Genomic DNA, 16625 nt, shown 5'->3' with positions numbered 1-16625 from the left:
CCGCCTCCCCCGTCGACTCATTCCCCCCTCCCCGCTGTCGCCGATGGTAGAGTCCACGGCGGGAAACCCCGCGCCCGCCCGCCTCACACAATGCGCGCGCAGTTCGCGGCGCGGCCACCGGCGGCGCTGCAGCGCCCGCCCGCCCTCCCCGCGGAGGTGCCCGGATGTGGCCGCGCCGGAAGAGAAGCGCGTCTCCTCAGGGCCCGCCATCTTGTGCGGCAGCGAGCAGGGCGCGGGGGGCCCGGTAGCATCCGCGCAGGATCCCGCCGACGGGGGCCCATCATGCCCGGACACCTGCAGGAGGGCTTCGGGTGCGTCGTCACCAACCGCTTCGATCAGCTCTTCGATGACGAGTCCGACCCCTTCGAGGTGCTGCGCGCGGCGGAGAGCCGGAGGAAGGAGAGCGGCGGCGGCGGCGGCGGGAGCCAAGCGGGCGGCGGAGCCCGCGGCCCGGCGGGCGCCCAGAGCGGCTCCTCGGGCGGGGCCGGCGGAGCAGGCCAGGCGGGCGGCGGCGCGGGCAGCGCGGCCAAGCAGCTGCGCAGAGAGTCGCAGAAGGAGCGCAAGAACCCGCTGCCGCCCTTCGCCGGCGGGGATCGCCGGGAGGATGGCGGGGGCCAGCCCGGAGCGCCGCTGCGGAAGGAGGGTGAGCGGGCCGGGGGGTCGGCGGGGAGGGTCAGCCCGGCCCGCACAAAGGGGGCCCGGGCAGGGCCGGGCCGCACGTGGGGCCGCGCATGGCGGAGCCCGCCCGGGGCGCCCGCGGGGCCGGTGGCGGCGGCCCCGGGCTCGCCTGGCCCCACGTGTGCCCGGCCCGGCCCGCGCAAAATGGAGTCGGGCGTGCGGGGCGGCCCGAGCTGCCTCGGTGCCGGCGGAAGGGAGAGGGGTAAGGCGGAATGGGGAATCCCAGCAATGAGGAGAATCGTGGAGTGGCTCCTGTTGGAAGGGATCTTAAAGGCCATCTCATTCCGTCCCCTGCCACAGGGCACCTTCCACTGTCCCAGGCTGCTCCAAGCCCTGCCCAGCCTGGCCTTGGACACTTCCAGGCATCCAGGGGCAGCCACAGCTTCTCTGAGCACCTGTGTCAGGGCCTCTTCACCCTCACAGGGAACGTTTTCTTCCCAGTAGCCCATCTAAACCGGCACGTGGAGTCCTGGAATGGTTCGGGTTGGAAAGGCCTTTCTCGTTCACCCCCTGCCATGGGCCGGGACACCTTCCGCTAGAGCAGGGTGTGCTCCAAGCCCCGTCCAGCCTTGTAGCCTGAACTTGACTCGTGTTTCAGGTGGTCCGATGGATTTGTCAGGATATCTGGAAGTTCCTGGGCTTTCCAAAATCTGTTTGAGTCATTTTCGAGGGGGACAGCGTTGATAGCAATTTTCTTGTTTTCATATATATTGAAATAACAACTTGCACCAATTCGTAGCTTCTGTAAATTTCGAAGATATCCTACACGAAAAAAACTTTGGAAAAAAGACACGGAAGTGTAAACAGACCGAAGAATACGCTTTGGGAATTAGGAGGCCAGGTCCCCACATGGGTAGGGAGGGATGTGGGCACATGGCGTCCCGTGCAGGCAGCTCCACCGCGCCCAAACTTCAGCGCTCGGCAGGTGGGTCACAACTCGGGTTCAGAGGAATCCTCGAAAAACATCAGAGTGTGCTGACAGCAGGTGATGTGGGAGCAAGGGAATAACAGGTTTACTGCGATTTCAACAAGCTTTTCACAGAGCACGGTGCTACGTGAGAGCATCTTTGTGCTTCTGCATTTGTGTTCCAAAGTGATGCTGGTTCTCCGCTGTTTGATGCTCTTAAAGAAAGAAATAGTTTTAATGTATTGTTTTCGAAAGTGGGTGCTAAAAATGTTACTCGAAAGCACCTTGTGAGGAGACAAATTTAGGAGCTATGTTAGAAATATTCTTTGCTTGTGGGTCTCTCGCTCACTAATGCTTAGGAGTGTTTTCTGTGGGAGGGATGCAGTGAGTGGCTTGTCCGGGGTCCCAATTCCCTAATCCAGTGTCCTCTGGGAGCCTTAGTGAGGTTCGGGGTCCCGGTGCTGTCCCCCACGAGATGCGCCTGGGACCTGGCCGTGTCTTTGGGCACCGCAGGAGAGGTTTGGGCAGGGCTGGCAGCCCCTCTTCACCTGCCGAGTTTCACATCTTGATGTCAAGAGCAGTGTGAAAAATAAATATTTTGGTGGTTTGTTATGGTAGTGAAAGAGAGAAAGTCGGGGCTGCTGTTGTAGCAGTGTAAACAAAGCCAGTTTCCACTTTGAAAATGTCTATTTTTGTGTGTGGCTGTTTTTGCAGTTCTGGCATCAGAAAGGTGCTCGATGCCAGGGTTTGTTTCCTGTGTGAATGTGTTTTAAGCTCTTCCACTACTCCATAAGGCTGCAAGTGATTTGCCTGCTGAATTAGCAGTTCAAAGCTTGGTGATGATGAGAAGTAACTCGTATTTTGGGTTAGGTTTCAGCAGGAACCGGGTTTTTCTGAGTGCAGGGTGTTGAACTCGAAATTCAAACTTGAATGGCTGTTCCATTCCAGTTCTGCAGCATGCCTGCTCCTCTCCCTGCTTCTCCTCCTCACATGGAATGCCTGTCCTCACATGGAGAGCCCTGCTCCAAGTGCTGAGTTTAACCCCTTGTTTCCTCGGGAAGTCGGGAATGCTTAGGGAGCTATGTGTGCCATGCAAACTTCATGTTAAATACAGCTTGGAAAGGTGAGGGAGACATTGTTCATCTGGGTGTGTTGGCTTGGATATCATTACAACTGCAACTTCTGTAGCCCCACCCAAATTTGACATTGCTTGCTAGGCAGGAACTTGGTTCTTTAAAAAAAAATAATTAAAAATCAGCTTTGAATTTAAAAGCTGGTTCGATAGTTTTGAGGCCAAGTTAAGTTTTGGCAAGAAAGTGGTACAAGAAAACAGCAATGTGTCCTCATCTTCTAAAGAAGAGTAATAAACAAGGCCTTTCACATGAGTGGAAAAGAAGACTGTGTTAGATCTTTGAGAGGGCTTGGTAAAGAAGGGAATGTCCATGGGAGGTTTTTATTTGCAATAAAAACCCTTTTAGGAGGCCTAGGCAGGGAGGAAGAACGCTGGGCAGCTCGGTGCCACCGCGGATCCTTAAGCTGTTTTGAGAAGTGCACCAGAAGGAGAATCTTTGTCAGAGAATGTTGGGCTGGGAGGATCCCTGAAGGTGAGGACCCCAGAAGTGTTTCCAAGAACAGAATCACGGGATCATTTAGGTTGGAAAACACCTCCAGGATCATGGAGTCTGTTGGAACAGCACTGTCTCAGGAGCACAGGATTAGGGCCAGTGAGGTGATGCTCATTTCTTTTGGGTGTTCTTCAAATAAAACTCACTTGTTTTACCTGAAAAGCACCTTTCAGAGAAAAAAAAATAGTAATAAAATCTTGCTTACCTTGATCTTTGGAAACTGCCCCTGTCATTTCAGCAGGGATTAAGTTTTCAGTCAAACACAATTTGAAATCCTTGGTAAAAATGTGACTGAGAAGAGTCGGGTGAAAGTGGAGCTGCTCAGTTTCCGCAGAAATAAAACTTCTCTTCCGTCTTGTTTGCCTGGGGGGGTCGGTATCTGTCCCGGAGCACTCCACATTCCGTTGATGTGCCTGCCTGATGTTTCAGGGATAAGGAGGATTGGCAGGAGGCCTGATCAGCAGCAGCAGCAGCAGCAGCAGCAGGGCGAAGGCAAACCCATCGACAGGAGACCCGAGCGACGACCTCCCCGCGAGCGCCGCTTCGAGAAACCCGCCGAGGAGAAGGGCGAGGGAGGAGAGTTCTCTGTGGATAAGTAAGAGTTTTGTCTTGATGATAAACAGCTTTCCTAACTTGGACAGGACAGGGCTGTCCTGCCTTCTGCTGCTCAGGCAAAAAAAAGCTGATTGAATCAAGATTAAATTCCTCTCGTGGAGACCATAACACTTCCCTTTTCCATGGTTTTGTTTGCAAACTTTTAAGTTTTAGCTTGGGAATGATCTACATGACCAGGTTCCCAGGTAAAACTGAATTATGGTTCAAATTAAGATACTCACCATATTTCTGTGCATCTATAGCTCAGGAAGGGAACCCAAGCATAGCTGTTTCCTGCAGGATGAGATTTGTTTGCTGTTACAGCTGTAGCTTTAATCTGCACAGCTGAATTAAAGCCAGCTAAAGTTTGTCCAGTAGGTGTTTACACCCTGGCTGCAGTGGCTTCAGAACTGGAAGTGGTGAAGCCATCTTAGATCTACATGAATTTTAAATTGTCTTGGGTATTGTGAGGCAGCCAGAATTCAAGTAACAGTCAAATATTAAAGTTTCAGTTGCTAAAGTTAAAATCCCTATAAAAGTAAGTTGGATAAAAGAGAGTTTAGTTGAAGTTGGAGCATCAACTACATTCCAGATTTTGGAATGAATGGCAGAAGATGTAAACAAACAACAATCCTGAGCATTTGTTTCTGGATCCTAAAATCATGGAACTCACAGAATGGTTTGGGTTGGAAGGGAGCTTGAAGGTGGTCTGGGTCCATCTCATACCACGGGCAGGGACACCTGCCGTGATCCCAGGTTACTCCAAGCCCTTCCAACCTGGTCTGGGACACTTCCAGGAGTAGGGGAGTGACTTCTTTTAAATCAGAGCTTCAACCCAGCTACAAAGGAAAAACAAAAAGAGTTCTCAGAGGGAAAAAGAACCACAAAACCCTCTGTACATTTTTGGAGGCGAATCGCTTGACCCATCTCACAAACAGTAATTACCAAAGCAAAACCAAATAAATAAAATCCTCAGAGAGGACAAGACAATGAAATGCTGTCCATTTTTGGAGTGAATCCCTGACCTGTGGCTGTTGCATGGCAGACCCATCCTGGAGCGACCCATGCGTGGACGTGGAGGCCTGGGCCGGGGCCGTGGCCGCGGGCGCGGGATGGGCCGAGGGGATGGCTTTGACTCTCGTGGCAAACGGGAATTTGACAGACACAGCGGCAGCGATAGATCGTGAGTCTTCACCTTTCCCTGCCCCTTTTCTCTGCCACTCTGACCCCTCCCATTTAAAATTGATCTGTTGAATTTCTGTGTCTGGACACTATAATGTTAACTCAGTTTTGTTAGTTCTGTTTCACATTCACATTTCAGCGGCCTAAAGCACGAGGACAAGCGCGGTGGCAGCGGATCACACAACTGGGGAACCGTCAAAGACGAGCTAACGTTAGTAACCTGTCATTGCTCACAAAATTATTAGCACTGTGTTAATCAGCCCTAATTATGGCTTGCAGAACAGCCAGATTTAGCTGCCTTTTTGCCTTTGATCTCCATGATTTTTGCCACGCTTCTGCAGGGTTCTAAAACCCCAGCGATTTCTTGTAATACAAGATTGGCTTCACTGTTCAAGCAGAATTTTGGGGAAGTTTGGGAGGTCTTGTGCTGGTTTTGTAAAAATTCTTTGTTCTGTTTCTAGTAAATTTTGATCAGGATAAGGATGCATTTTGTATTACAAAAACTCAGCCGTCCCATTGGAATCTATTTTTAATGTCCAAATCCATTTTGTGTTTCAAGGGACAGTGGGAGCCTTTCAGGAGGGGTAGTGAGAAGCATTGGGGAAAACCATTAGTTAAGTGAAAAGCTGAGAATTTAAAAGGCACAGAGAGCACCAGTCCTCATTGAAACAGTAAATCCACCGTAGACCTTGACTGTTAATCTTACAAGGATCTTTAAGGAGGGATGAAGTTGTAAAAAAGCCCCAACTCCCAACATTATGTAATTGCAGTGAATTGGATCAGTCAGCTGTAACTGAGGAAACGCCAGAGGGAGAGGAGCATCCGCCTGCTGATTCTGAAAATAAGTGAGTACCACCCCTCTCCGTGCTCCTGGCTTGCTTCAGAGGTGCTGTTGCATTACCTTTAACCTCTGCTGTTTATTCCCACATCTGTGTGGCCAAACTCAGATTATCAGTAGATCATCCACAGTGCTGCTGAATGAGTCTCCTTAAAAACCTCACATCTGGAAATCGTTGTCTTTAAACCATTCCTTGGTGTCCTGCAGGCTCTTTCAGATTTATTTACAGATAATAATTTCTAATACACTTCTGGTCTTGGGATTGCAGCTCCAAATTCCAAACCCAAAAGCATCTGTGCTTCAGACTAGATAGAAACACCCAAGTAAATGGGATAAAAATGCCAGTGGGAGGCAATTTTTTAAACTTCATTTTGGAAAACAGCCTTGGAGAGGGAAGTGACTGTGAGCTGTAGGAGAAAGGTTGTATCCCTCATTCTCCAGGCAGTTTTCAAAGTTACCTGGGATCTCTTCCCATCTCACTTGGACACTGTTACAGAAGCAACCAGGGACTGGAGATGAATGAAAGAGTAACCAGAGAAGCAGAAGCAGCCTTAGTGATACTGAGTTGATGTAAAAATACAATACAAATTTTTATGGTAGCCTAGTGTGACTAATGTTGTATTTTAATGAGGAGTGGGCTTTGTAAAGGACTCAAAAAAATTACCAAACAGAATTTTGAAATACTTGTTCCTAGTGATTCCTAATGTGGTGTTTGCTATGGCTTGATTGCCTCACTACAAACTTTATATAGAAAAGCATCTCTACGTATGTAACTTTTTAATTGTCTGGTTTTATGTGGATCTTTACCCTCAGTGTTTCAGCAGAGGATGTTTTACTCTTTACTTTTTACAAGGAAAATCTTTGCCTTGAACAAAACAAATTCTGATTACATCCCATGTCAAAAATCATTCTCTCCTATACAGTGAGAAAAAGCTGAAATACAGCAATTTTGACATAAAACCTTTGCATTATCGTTCAAAATTAGTGGCTGCCAGATGAAAACCTTTGAAATCGAGGCTTTCATGATCTCCTTGCTGCGCATACACAGCATTGGTTTCCTATAAATCAGAAATTCAGTTGGATAAACACACTGAACAATGACCAGAGGCTTCCAGTAGCTGGAATATGATCCTGTTATTGAGCACAGGGGCTGTTTTACTTAAAAATAGCCTTTGGCACGAGGTAGAGCTGCTGTATCTCACAAATAAGGTGTGTTATTTTTTCAAATTAGCTGGAAGTAAAAGTTGTTTGAATAATTGTCTTTGGTTCGACAAAGGAAGCAAATTATCCCAAGCTGCTTAAATTCTGGTTTTTAAAATACTAAAAAGCTCGAAAAGTGTGGGAAGAACAAGTTCTCACTGCCTTGATTTGAATGTTTATGAGAGATGTATTTCAAAAAGGGGGGAAGGAGCTCCGAACGAGTCACGACAGAAGTTAAGCTTTCAGTTTTGGAAATAAAATTGACAGTAATATGGAGATTTGATGACATGGGTCAGTTTTAATTTTCACATTTTGCTGTGCTCAGAGGTGGCTGGGTGTAATTTTGTTTGGCACTCCTTCTAAAGGAGATGAATTTTCCTTTGAGTGTTTATGTTTTCACCTCTTAACTGCCAAATCCTTGACGAAGTTCAATTTATAACCTGGTAGCAGCCAGCAAATGATTTTGAAATTGCATCCAGAGTGTAAATCCTCAGTTGTGATCATAATCTCCCTGAATTCACTACAGAGAGAATGAGGTTGAAGAAGTTAAGGAAGAAGGCCCTAAGGAAATGACCCTGGATGAGTGGAAAGCCATTCAAAGCAAGGATCGTGCAAAAGTCGAGTTCAACATCCGCAAACCAAACGAGGGAGCTGATGGGCAATGGAAAAAAGGATTTGTGCTCCACAAGTCAAAGAGTGAGGAGGTAAAAGTGCCTTTCCATACTTGGAGTGTCCACTTCGTGAAGGTTTTGTTATTGATGAGCGTTTTTTTAGAGTGGCAGCCCCAGTCTGGCAGATGCTGACCTGTAGCTGGAAGTTTAGAAAGTGGGAACAGCATTTTTTTTCAGTTTGAACTTCATTCTTGTTTATTTGAACAATGTTCTTTTAGCAGAACTGAACTTCTGCAGTAACACAAGTGGCCATTCTGACTGTGGTTGGGTTTAGGAGCTGAGCTGTGCCCTTAGGTTTGTCAGAGCTGCCTCTTGGTGAGAGTTTTTGGGGGAATGTTGTCAAGTTTGCTTTCTAAAAAAGGCAACTCTTGTGTTATTTAGCATCTGTTGTGCAGTACACAGATTCATGGTGCTTGTTAAGTGATGTCAGCTTGAAGGAAGACTGGTCATGCCTCAGAGACCTTCAACCCAAACCGTGCATCTTAAATTTGAGACGTGGGTGTCTCCTCACTGAGTGCTGTGACACAGACAAGCTCTTGGGAAAGCTCTTGAAAAGGGTTTTGTGCTCCAGTGGCACTCAGCATAGCTGCTGTAGAATTGTTTTAAATTTGTAGTTTCTCATTTCAGGCATTACATAATGCTCATTATTCTGTTCCAAGAGTGGCAAGGGGAGATGCACAAGGGAGGGAAGTGCTGAGAGCTCTTGTTTTGTAATGCAGGGCTGTGCTAATCTTTAGTTTTAATCTTTGTTTTTAACACTCTGTAATATGTTAAGTAGCTCACTTAAGAGATTGGTGGCTTCAACTTTGTGTACTGATGGTGCTGAGTCCTTTGAAGTGGCTGGGTAGTGTGTAATACTCTGTTTGCTCTCCTAAAATGTATTCCTGCTTTTTCACACCTTGCCAGTTTCTATCCTGGGAGCTGGGATATAAAAGCAGGTGGGGGGCGCTGCTCAGTGCTCCAGTGAAAGTTCCATTTCTGTTCTGATTGAACTCAGAGTTCGACTTGGTCACAAATCAGGCTGTTTTCTTGCTGTGTGGGGTAGTTCAATTCTTGAAAGGACTGCATGGCTGTGTCTCCTCCGAGCTGTTCACTGAAGTGTTTGTTAAATGCTGAAATCCTTTATTTCATTTAATCTGAAATCCTTTCTCTGGCTTGGGCAGAAAAGGAAATTTGAGTTCCATTTAATGTTGCTATTTACTGAAAGAATGTATTAAACAGAAGTATTTATGTACTTCACCAAGATTTACTAAACCTGTAGTTCTTCAAATTCCCTCAGTGTCTCTGAATCAGATTTATTTGACATTTACTCATCTGAGGACACTTTTTTTTTAACATATGAGCATATGTGATGGTAAAGGTGATGCTACTTGTGAGAAATTTAGAGGCTAGAAAGATCCAGCTTGTATTTTCCATTGGAAAACTGAATCAGTGAACTCAAAAAAAAAAAAAAAAAGGAAAACCAAGCAAAAAACAATGAGAAATAAAAGAATCTGAACAAAACCTGTGAATAATCAAATTACTCCCATGGAAGACCTGACATAATTAGTAGATTGTTCTATTTAAGAGGTGAACTTCTCAAATAAACAAGTTGGATATTTTTAGCCCCATCACATAAGAAGGTAACAGCCTCTTGCTGTGTAAGCATGAAAGTGAGGTATTAACAAATCTGCCTTTAAATTGAGCTGCTTTTAGCCTGCTTTATTGTACATCCAGCAGATGTGTCTCCCCATCTCCCTTCTTCATTGTTCTCTGATCCCATGGGAAGCAGTGTGGGGATTTTCTCTCAGGATTATAGGAGAATAGCTCTATAATACAGGCGTTAGGAAAGCTTCCACTGCAGCTCCTTTGTGAGCAGCTTTAGAAGGCAAAATATTTTAAAAAACCCCCAATCACCTGCTGTTTCCTCTCTTTGTCCTCTTGGCTGTACTTAGGAGTCAAGAAATTAAGGTTTCTCTGATTCTCATTGGTAAGAAGGGAGATGATGTGTGGATGTGATTTGGTTTCTAGGTAAATTTTGGTTTTCAGCCCCAAATCTTCTGTACTCTTATGGCTGAGAAACACTGTGTGCCCCAATAGATGGCTCAGAAATTCAAAGCATTTTGGGGAACACCTGCATTGCTGTAGCTTGAGAACTCCTTGGAAAACTCCCCCCAGGAGTCTGGGAAAAGGGAGAATGAGGAATCTGATGCTGCTCATCTGCCTCAGTCTTGGGAAAGAGCTGTCCTCCTTTTCCTCCTGCTTGTTCTCCCCTCTGAGGGCTGAAATGCTTGGCCTGCCTGAGGTCTTTCCTCTTTTTCCCATTTACTCTGCAGGTGCTGGTAAAATTCCCAGTTCTGTCTCAGATTCTTGCTGCTTTAATCTGAAATCCAGGAGCATCAGCAGCCCTGGTCCAGTGAGCCTCTTCCCAGGGCACGGGGTTCTGCCATAAACCACAGATCCTCTTCTCCTCTGCAGCTGGTTTGGTGGCTTGAGCCTTCAGTTCCTGCAAAAAACAGGAACAAGTTATACAGATCCTAAAATTTATCCCAAAAGCAGAATCCAGGAGTCCTGGAAAAACTGATACCCAGGAGATCTCTGTCCCTGCTGTGCCTCTCCAAACCTCCTCACTAATCCAATCCCTTCCTTAGAGGAGGTCGCAGTGGGACATTAGGAAATGTATTTTGGAAAAGAACAGTTCATCTCCTCGAGTTGGGAGGAAAGACTCTTGAGTGAAGGCTCTGCAGGAAGATTTCCATGAGCAGTGATTCAAACATCCCAGCTCTTGTGCCTGACGTGTGGCCACGCTGGAAACCAGCCTGCATGTGTGGTCTGCCAGGGCTTCCACATCTCCTGGGCAACCTTTTGGTGTCCATCCATCCAGCTGAGCCTTTTTGGTGTCCATCTGAGCCTTTTTGGTGTCCATCCATCTGAGCTTTTTTTTTTGGTGTCCATCTGAGCCTTTTTGGTGTCCATCCATCCACCTGAGCTTTTTCTGGTGTCCCTCTGAGCTTTTTCTGGTGCCCCTCTGAGCTTTTTGTGGTGTCCCTCTGAGCTTCTTTTGGTGTCCATCTGAACCTTTTTTGGTGTCCATCTGAGCTTTTTCTGGTGTCCGTCTGAGCTTTTTCTGGTGTCCACCTGACCTTTTTTGGTGTCCATCTGATCCTTTTTTGGTGTCCACCTGAGCTTTTTTTGGTGTCCACCTGAGCTTTTTTTGGTGTCCACCTGAGCTTTTTTTGGTGTCCATCTGAGCTGCTTTTGGTGTCCATCTGAGCTTTCTCTTGTCTCCACCCTTGCCCCGTCCATCCTGTGCTGTCTCTGGCTGCTTGCACGGCTGCTCCTCGTCCCTGTGCTCCGTGTGCTCGGTGCCATCTGTCCCCAGCAGCTCGTGTGACCTGATTACCTGGTGTTCCTGTACCGAGTTGAGTCTCATTTCTTCCTTTTGTTTTCTCCCTTTGTTCCTTTTGTCACTTTGGCGTGGACACACAACTGTCACCAGACAAAGGCGATGACAGAAATGCAGGGGAGTCTGCTGGATTCAAATGAGGTACTGCTGCTTTCTCTCTGATACCTGGGTTTTAACATCAGCCCCTTCAGCAGGGAACGTTTGGCTGCTAAAAACTCACCAAAATAGAGAATTTTATTGAACACAGAGCTTTTCTGTCCGTGCCTCTTGTCTCACTGTGCACCATCCAGCACCCAGCATGGTTTTAGAGTCCTCTTGCTCCTCATCCTGCTGATTTCAAACCTTATCATAAAAGCTTCTACCGTGAGTCTCTGTATTTTTTATTGCTGCTGTTCTTCCATCTCTCACTGTCTGCTTTGGCTCTCTTGGTAGTTTGATTTTAATTTTTGACAGCCTTCCCCAAGACCCTTAAGCACAGGACTGCCTTCAAGAAGTGATCAGTTATTAAATCAGAGTGCTATTGATACAGAGAAATTTAATGTTTCCCAGGATTACTCAGGATAATCAACTTGTTCAGTGTGTCTGATTTACCACCCAAGTGATGGAAGAGGCTGAGGAGAATGTGCCAGGTCTTTTGTTGGAATTTTTTGAAAGAGCTTTAATTATTTTGGATAGAGAAATTACCAGGTTACACAGGGCATTTGCAATTTGTTGGTTCAGTGGTTATACCAAAGTCAAGTTGTGGAAATACAAATGATTTTTGGTAAACTGTAGCAATTTGTTTTTAAATAAAAAAAGCATAGGGATAGAAATGCACAGAAATATTGTAGAAATCCACTGATCCCACCACTCAGAAAAGGGAATTACCACATGGTTACCAGTAGTTGGAAATAGAATCTCAGTCCCCTTCAGTGATAAAAACTGTAGATAAAAAATGAAATGGTCAGAAAAGAATTTAAAACATCTCTAAGGAGTTTTGTAGTGTTTTACAGAGTGTTGGTGTTAGGTTTGAGTAGTGCCATGTCAGGCTGAGGCGTGGATTGGCTTTTCTTTGTTGAGACAAACTTTCCAAGTTTGGCAAAAGAGACTTCCAAGGGAAAGGTGTACAATGAAATGGGTAAAATCAGTGGAGTAGGGATCAGCTGTTCTGTGGGATACATCCCAGTGGAATGTGCTGGAAATCAAGCAGCATGGAAAGGGTATTTTTAATTAAATTGGAGGGACAGGACAAGGGGGAATGGCAGGGACAGATGGGATTTTGGGGAGAACCCATGGAATCCCTGACAGCAGCTTTGACTCCAGACCTCTCCATCCCCTGGCAGCCTTGTGAGGGCTCCACAAATGGTAATTAAAGAGTACAGGGCTTAATTGCACAATGTGTTGCCTTTGAAAGTCCAAATGTTGTGTAACTACAGCAGAAAAGTCAGTTGGAGTTGGGAAGCTTGAGCCTGCACGTGGCATTTGTGTAGGAAAACCAGGAAATTGCTGTGCCAGGAGTTGGGGGCTTGGAGAGAAGGAAAGTCTTGGATGTTGTTTCCAAAACATGGTTGAGCTGTAGTGGGCAGGTTTTTACATATTTTATATTATCCTAGAAGCTTGATCATGGAAAAAATACTTGTGTAAAATAAGAGAAATAATTGCTTTAAAAACACCCGGTGGGGTTCAGTGTGTAACTGAAATTTTCCAAGGTGCTGAATAATAACATTGTTGGTGTTTGTAACTCCTGGGAGCATCCCTTGCTCCTCCAGGCTCGGGTTTCCAACAAATGCACTGGGAGCAAACCAGTAAGAGAATATCATGGCAAAGGTGCTGAAATCCCCATTTTCCAGTGTCACTGGTGATCCATTTCAGCTCCTTCAGTTGTGTTTGAGTTTTTTGTGTCTCATTTGCTGTTAGTGAACGCAGAGCACTGAGGGATTGTCTCTCAGCAGATCCCTGGTCTTAAGGATTTATCAAGGGCTGAAGTAAATAAAGTGTAAATCCTCAGGGAGCAAAATAAGGATGAGTGATCAAGAGTGGAAAAAGAATGGAATTGATGGAAGAGGGACACAAAAATGAGAATTGCTGCAACATGACATTCTGTATTGGCTTGGTAATGTCAGTCTGGCCTGGGATAAGAGCACACTGATGGAATTTTGGGAAGAATTTCTCCATGGAAAAGGTGGTCAGGCATTGGAAGGAGCTGTCCAGGGAGGTTTGGAGTGTCCATCCCTGGGGGCGTCCAGGGAAGGACTGGTGACAAGGTGGGGATTGGGTGCAGGTTGGGACTCAGTCCTGGAGGGCTTTTCCAACATCAGTGATTGTGTGAACTCATGAATTATCCTGGAAGGGCAAAATACCTGGGTTGCTGAGAAATTCCAAGTTCCCCAGTCCCTCCAGGGAGCGGGTGAAGGCGTTGTGTGATGGGAGGTGAGCTGCAGTGGCCAGAGCTCAGGTGCACTGAAGAGGATTTTGGTGGTGTTTCCTTGGAGGATTTTGGTGGTGTTTCCTTGGAGGATTTTGGTGGTGTTTCCATGGAGGATTTTGGTGGTGTTTGTTTCCTTGGAGGATTTTGGTGGTGTTTCCTTGGAGGATTTTGGTGGTGTTTCCTTGGAGGATTTTGGTGGTGTTTCCATGGAGGATTTTGGTGGTGTTTCCTTGGAGGATTTTGGTGGTGTTTGTTTCCCTGGAGGATTTTGGTGGTGTTTGTTTCCTTGGAGGATTTTGGTGGTGTTTCCTTGGAGGATTTTGGTGGTGTTTGTTTCCATGGAGGATTTTGGTGGTGTTTCCTGGGAGGATTTTGGTGGTGTTTCCTGGGAGGATTTTGGTGCTGTTTCCTTGGAGGATTTTGGTGGTGTTTCCTTGGAGGATTTTGGTGCTGTTTCCTTGGAGGATTTTGGTGGTGTTTTCTTGGAGGATTTTGGTGGTGTTTGTTTCCATGGAGGATTTTGGTGGTGTTTCCTTGGAGGATTTTGGTGGTGTTTCCTTGGAGGATTTTGGTGCTGTTTCCATGGAGGATTTTGGTGCTGTTTCCATGGAGGATTTTGGTGGTGTTTCCTGGGAGGATTTTGGTGCTGTTTCCTTGCTGATGGAGAAATCCTCCTTGCAGGCTCATGCTGAGGACTCAGTAATGGATCACCACTTCCGCAAGCCCGCCAACGACATCACATCCCAGCTGGAGATCAACTTTGGAGACCTGGGCCGCCCTGGCCGCGGCGGCAGAGGGGGCCGGGGGGGCCGAGGGCGTGGGGGCAGAGCCAGCCGTGGAGGCAGAACTGACAAGGTGAGCTCTCATCCCCAGGGAAACTCATTTCCTGCTGGGATCTTCCTGGTTTTTTTTTCCTGGGGGAGATTCTCTGACAACAAACAGGGTGTTTTAAACACAAGTGAAAATCTTTTTGGGCAAAGTTTGCTTTAAAGCAGCCCATTAGGACAAAGGTATGGATGTTTGAGCAGTGTTGTCATCAAACACTAAAAAGGGAGGGTGGATTTTTTTAAAAAGTGCCTGTCTTTGTGTCTAAACCTGAAAAATGAATTTCCAGTGTGGACAGATGTGAATGTACCATGAGCTGCCTCAGTTTGGGCCAGAGCAGAACCACAAGTGCTGGGCTGGTTATTCCCAGTCCCAGTCAGGACACTCTGTGTGTGCACTGTGACCTGCTGGGGGTGAGGGACTGGTTGTACCAGCTGCATGTCAGATCTTGAACCTGAGAAATTCACATTTTCCAGTTGGAAACAGGGCTCTTTCTGGTTTTTTTCTAATGTCCAGTCATGTTTTTCCCTTCTTTAGTGATAAGGGGAATACCCTGGAAAAATACTGAATGGGGTTTGGGAGAAAATTTGTGAGGTTCAAGCACTGTAGTGTAGCTACAGTGAAGATTTGATTTACTGTGAATCACTTACTTGCCTTAAAGGCATCAATCAAATTGTTACTGATTGGAAAATGAGCTCAGTCTGTGTCCTGTGGTTTCCTTCACACAGATTTGCTCATTTTTGTCCCTTCCAGCAGACACAGACTTGACAAATTCTCGTTTATTAGTTGGGAAGCTCTCTCCTGACAACAATATCAGGGTATTTTAAGGAATTGAAATTAAACAGTGCTGGTTTGCTCTGACTTGTTTCACTAATACTCCTCAAGAATGCTGCCATAAAGTAATTCCAAGCTTTCCTGCAGCTGATTTTGTGTTGTTGCCTTTGTTTCCTTGCAGTTGGTCAAGGAGTTTGATGTGATCCACACGCCCAACCAGGTGGGTGAGCTCTGCATGTGCATTCCCTGGGATCAGGGGTCAAAACTTGCCTCCTTTTCTTGGCTGTTTCTGCTCTTGTGTGCTGAGCACCTGGAGATGCTGTGCCTGTAGCTGAAACCCTGCTGTTACTTTTGAATTCTGGTTTGTGGTCCGTGGAGTCTTAGGCAAGACAGAGACTCTGCAGCTACAGGTGTTGATGCAACTCTCATTTTGAATCTGTTTCTTGATAAATTAATATCACAGCAGGAAGTTCCATTATCTTGGCTCTTCCCATTCTTCTCCAAGGACCAAGGGAGGAGTATGAAATTCTTAATTTCTGCACTGGTTTTTAGATGTGGTGCAGAGCCTTTCAGAAAACTCTGTTGGTAACTGCTGAGGAGAACCTTGGCTAATGCATCAACTTTTAGGGCTAAAACTCTGGGACAAAAATTACTTTTATTGACATCTGGTTTCTGAGTGGGAAAAAATTAAACACTAAAAACTTAATTTGTGCTCCAGGCAGGGCCTTTTCTGTAACATTTCACTTGTGTCCCTTAGTAAGGATTGGTCCACAGGGAAGGATCTGCCCATGGCAGGAGGTTGGAATTTCATGTTCTTTAAGGTCCCATCCAACCCAGACCATTCTGAGATCTCTTTAAAAAGAGAATTGTGCAATAACAATGTGCAAACATCAATTTGCCTACAGTTCCTCTCCAGACAGCTTGGTTTAAAAACAAAAACAATTATGGGAGGCATTGTAATATTTGGAATAAATAAAAAAAAGGGTTGTTTTTGTAGTAATTCTCCATTTCCAAAGTGCTGCCAGCTGTGTCTCAAGGCAATAACTCTGTGATATTTCTCTTGCAGTCAAGTGCTTCTGCTCCTGACGTAGATGACCCAGAGGCTTTCCCAGCTCTGTCCTAAACTGGATGTCATAAAGCCAACCCTGCCCTGGTCGGGCCTTCCTCTCCGAGGCTTGCATGCTTAAGGATCCTAAAACAACTAAGAAATTGAAAAAAAAAACAAAACAAAACAAAAAAAAAAAAAAGAGACTGTCATTCATACCATTCACACCTAAAGACTGAATTTTATCTGTTTTGAAAATGAACTTCTCTCGCTACACAGAAGCAACAAATATGGTAGTCAAGTTTTGTATTTAGAAATGTAATGGTAGCAGGGATGTTTTCATAATTTTTTCAGAGATTATGCATTCTTCATGGATACTTTTTTGTATTGCTGCTTGAAAATATGCGTTTCCAAACTTGAAATATAGGTGTGAACAGTGTGTACCAGTTAAAAGCTTTCCCTTCATTTGTGTTCATTTTTTTTAAATTCAGGAT

The 16625-nt window shown here is 45.9% G+C and overlaps 1 protein-coding gene across 4 annotated transcripts; it reads left to right on the top strand.

Annotated features, from left to right (window-relative positions):
- Window positions 1–181: 181 nt before the first annotated feature.
- SERBP1 (SERPINE1 mRNA binding protein 1) lies at window positions 182–16584 on the top strand. 4 transcript variants are annotated; one of them, XM_086841437.1, is made up of 10 exons: window positions 182–643; window positions 3640–3805; window positions 4850–4987; window positions 5126–5197; window positions 5757–5831; window positions 7551–7728; window positions 11174–11221; window positions 14169–14342; window positions 15268–15306; window positions 16153–16584. In XM_086841437.1, exons 1-10 carry the CDS (start codon window positions 283–285, stop codon window positions 16207–16209), a joined length of 1308 nt encoding a protein of 435 aa, XP_086697563.1. In that variant the 5' UTR covers window positions 182–282; the 3' UTR covers window positions 16210–16584. The 4 variants fall into 4 exon arrangements, with proteins under 4 accessions (XP_086697563.1, XP_086697562.1, XP_086697565.1 ...); XM_086841436.1 differs by having other exon boundaries at window positions 5102–5197; XM_086841439.1 differs by lacking the exon at window positions 11174–11221 and having other exon boundaries at window positions 184–643.
- The last annotated feature ends 41 nt before the right edge of the window (window positions 16585–16625 follow it).

This window comes from Cyanistes caeruleus, chromosome 9 (genome assembly GCF_971803275.1).
Source record: "Cyanistes caeruleus chromosome 9, bCyaCae1.hap1.1, whole genome shotgun sequence".
NCBI classification, from domain to species: domain Eukaryota; kingdom Metazoa; phylum Chordata; class Aves; order Passeriformes; family Paridae; genus Cyanistes; species Cyanistes caeruleus.
This window is presented reverse-complemented; position numbering and strand designations above follow the sequence as displayed.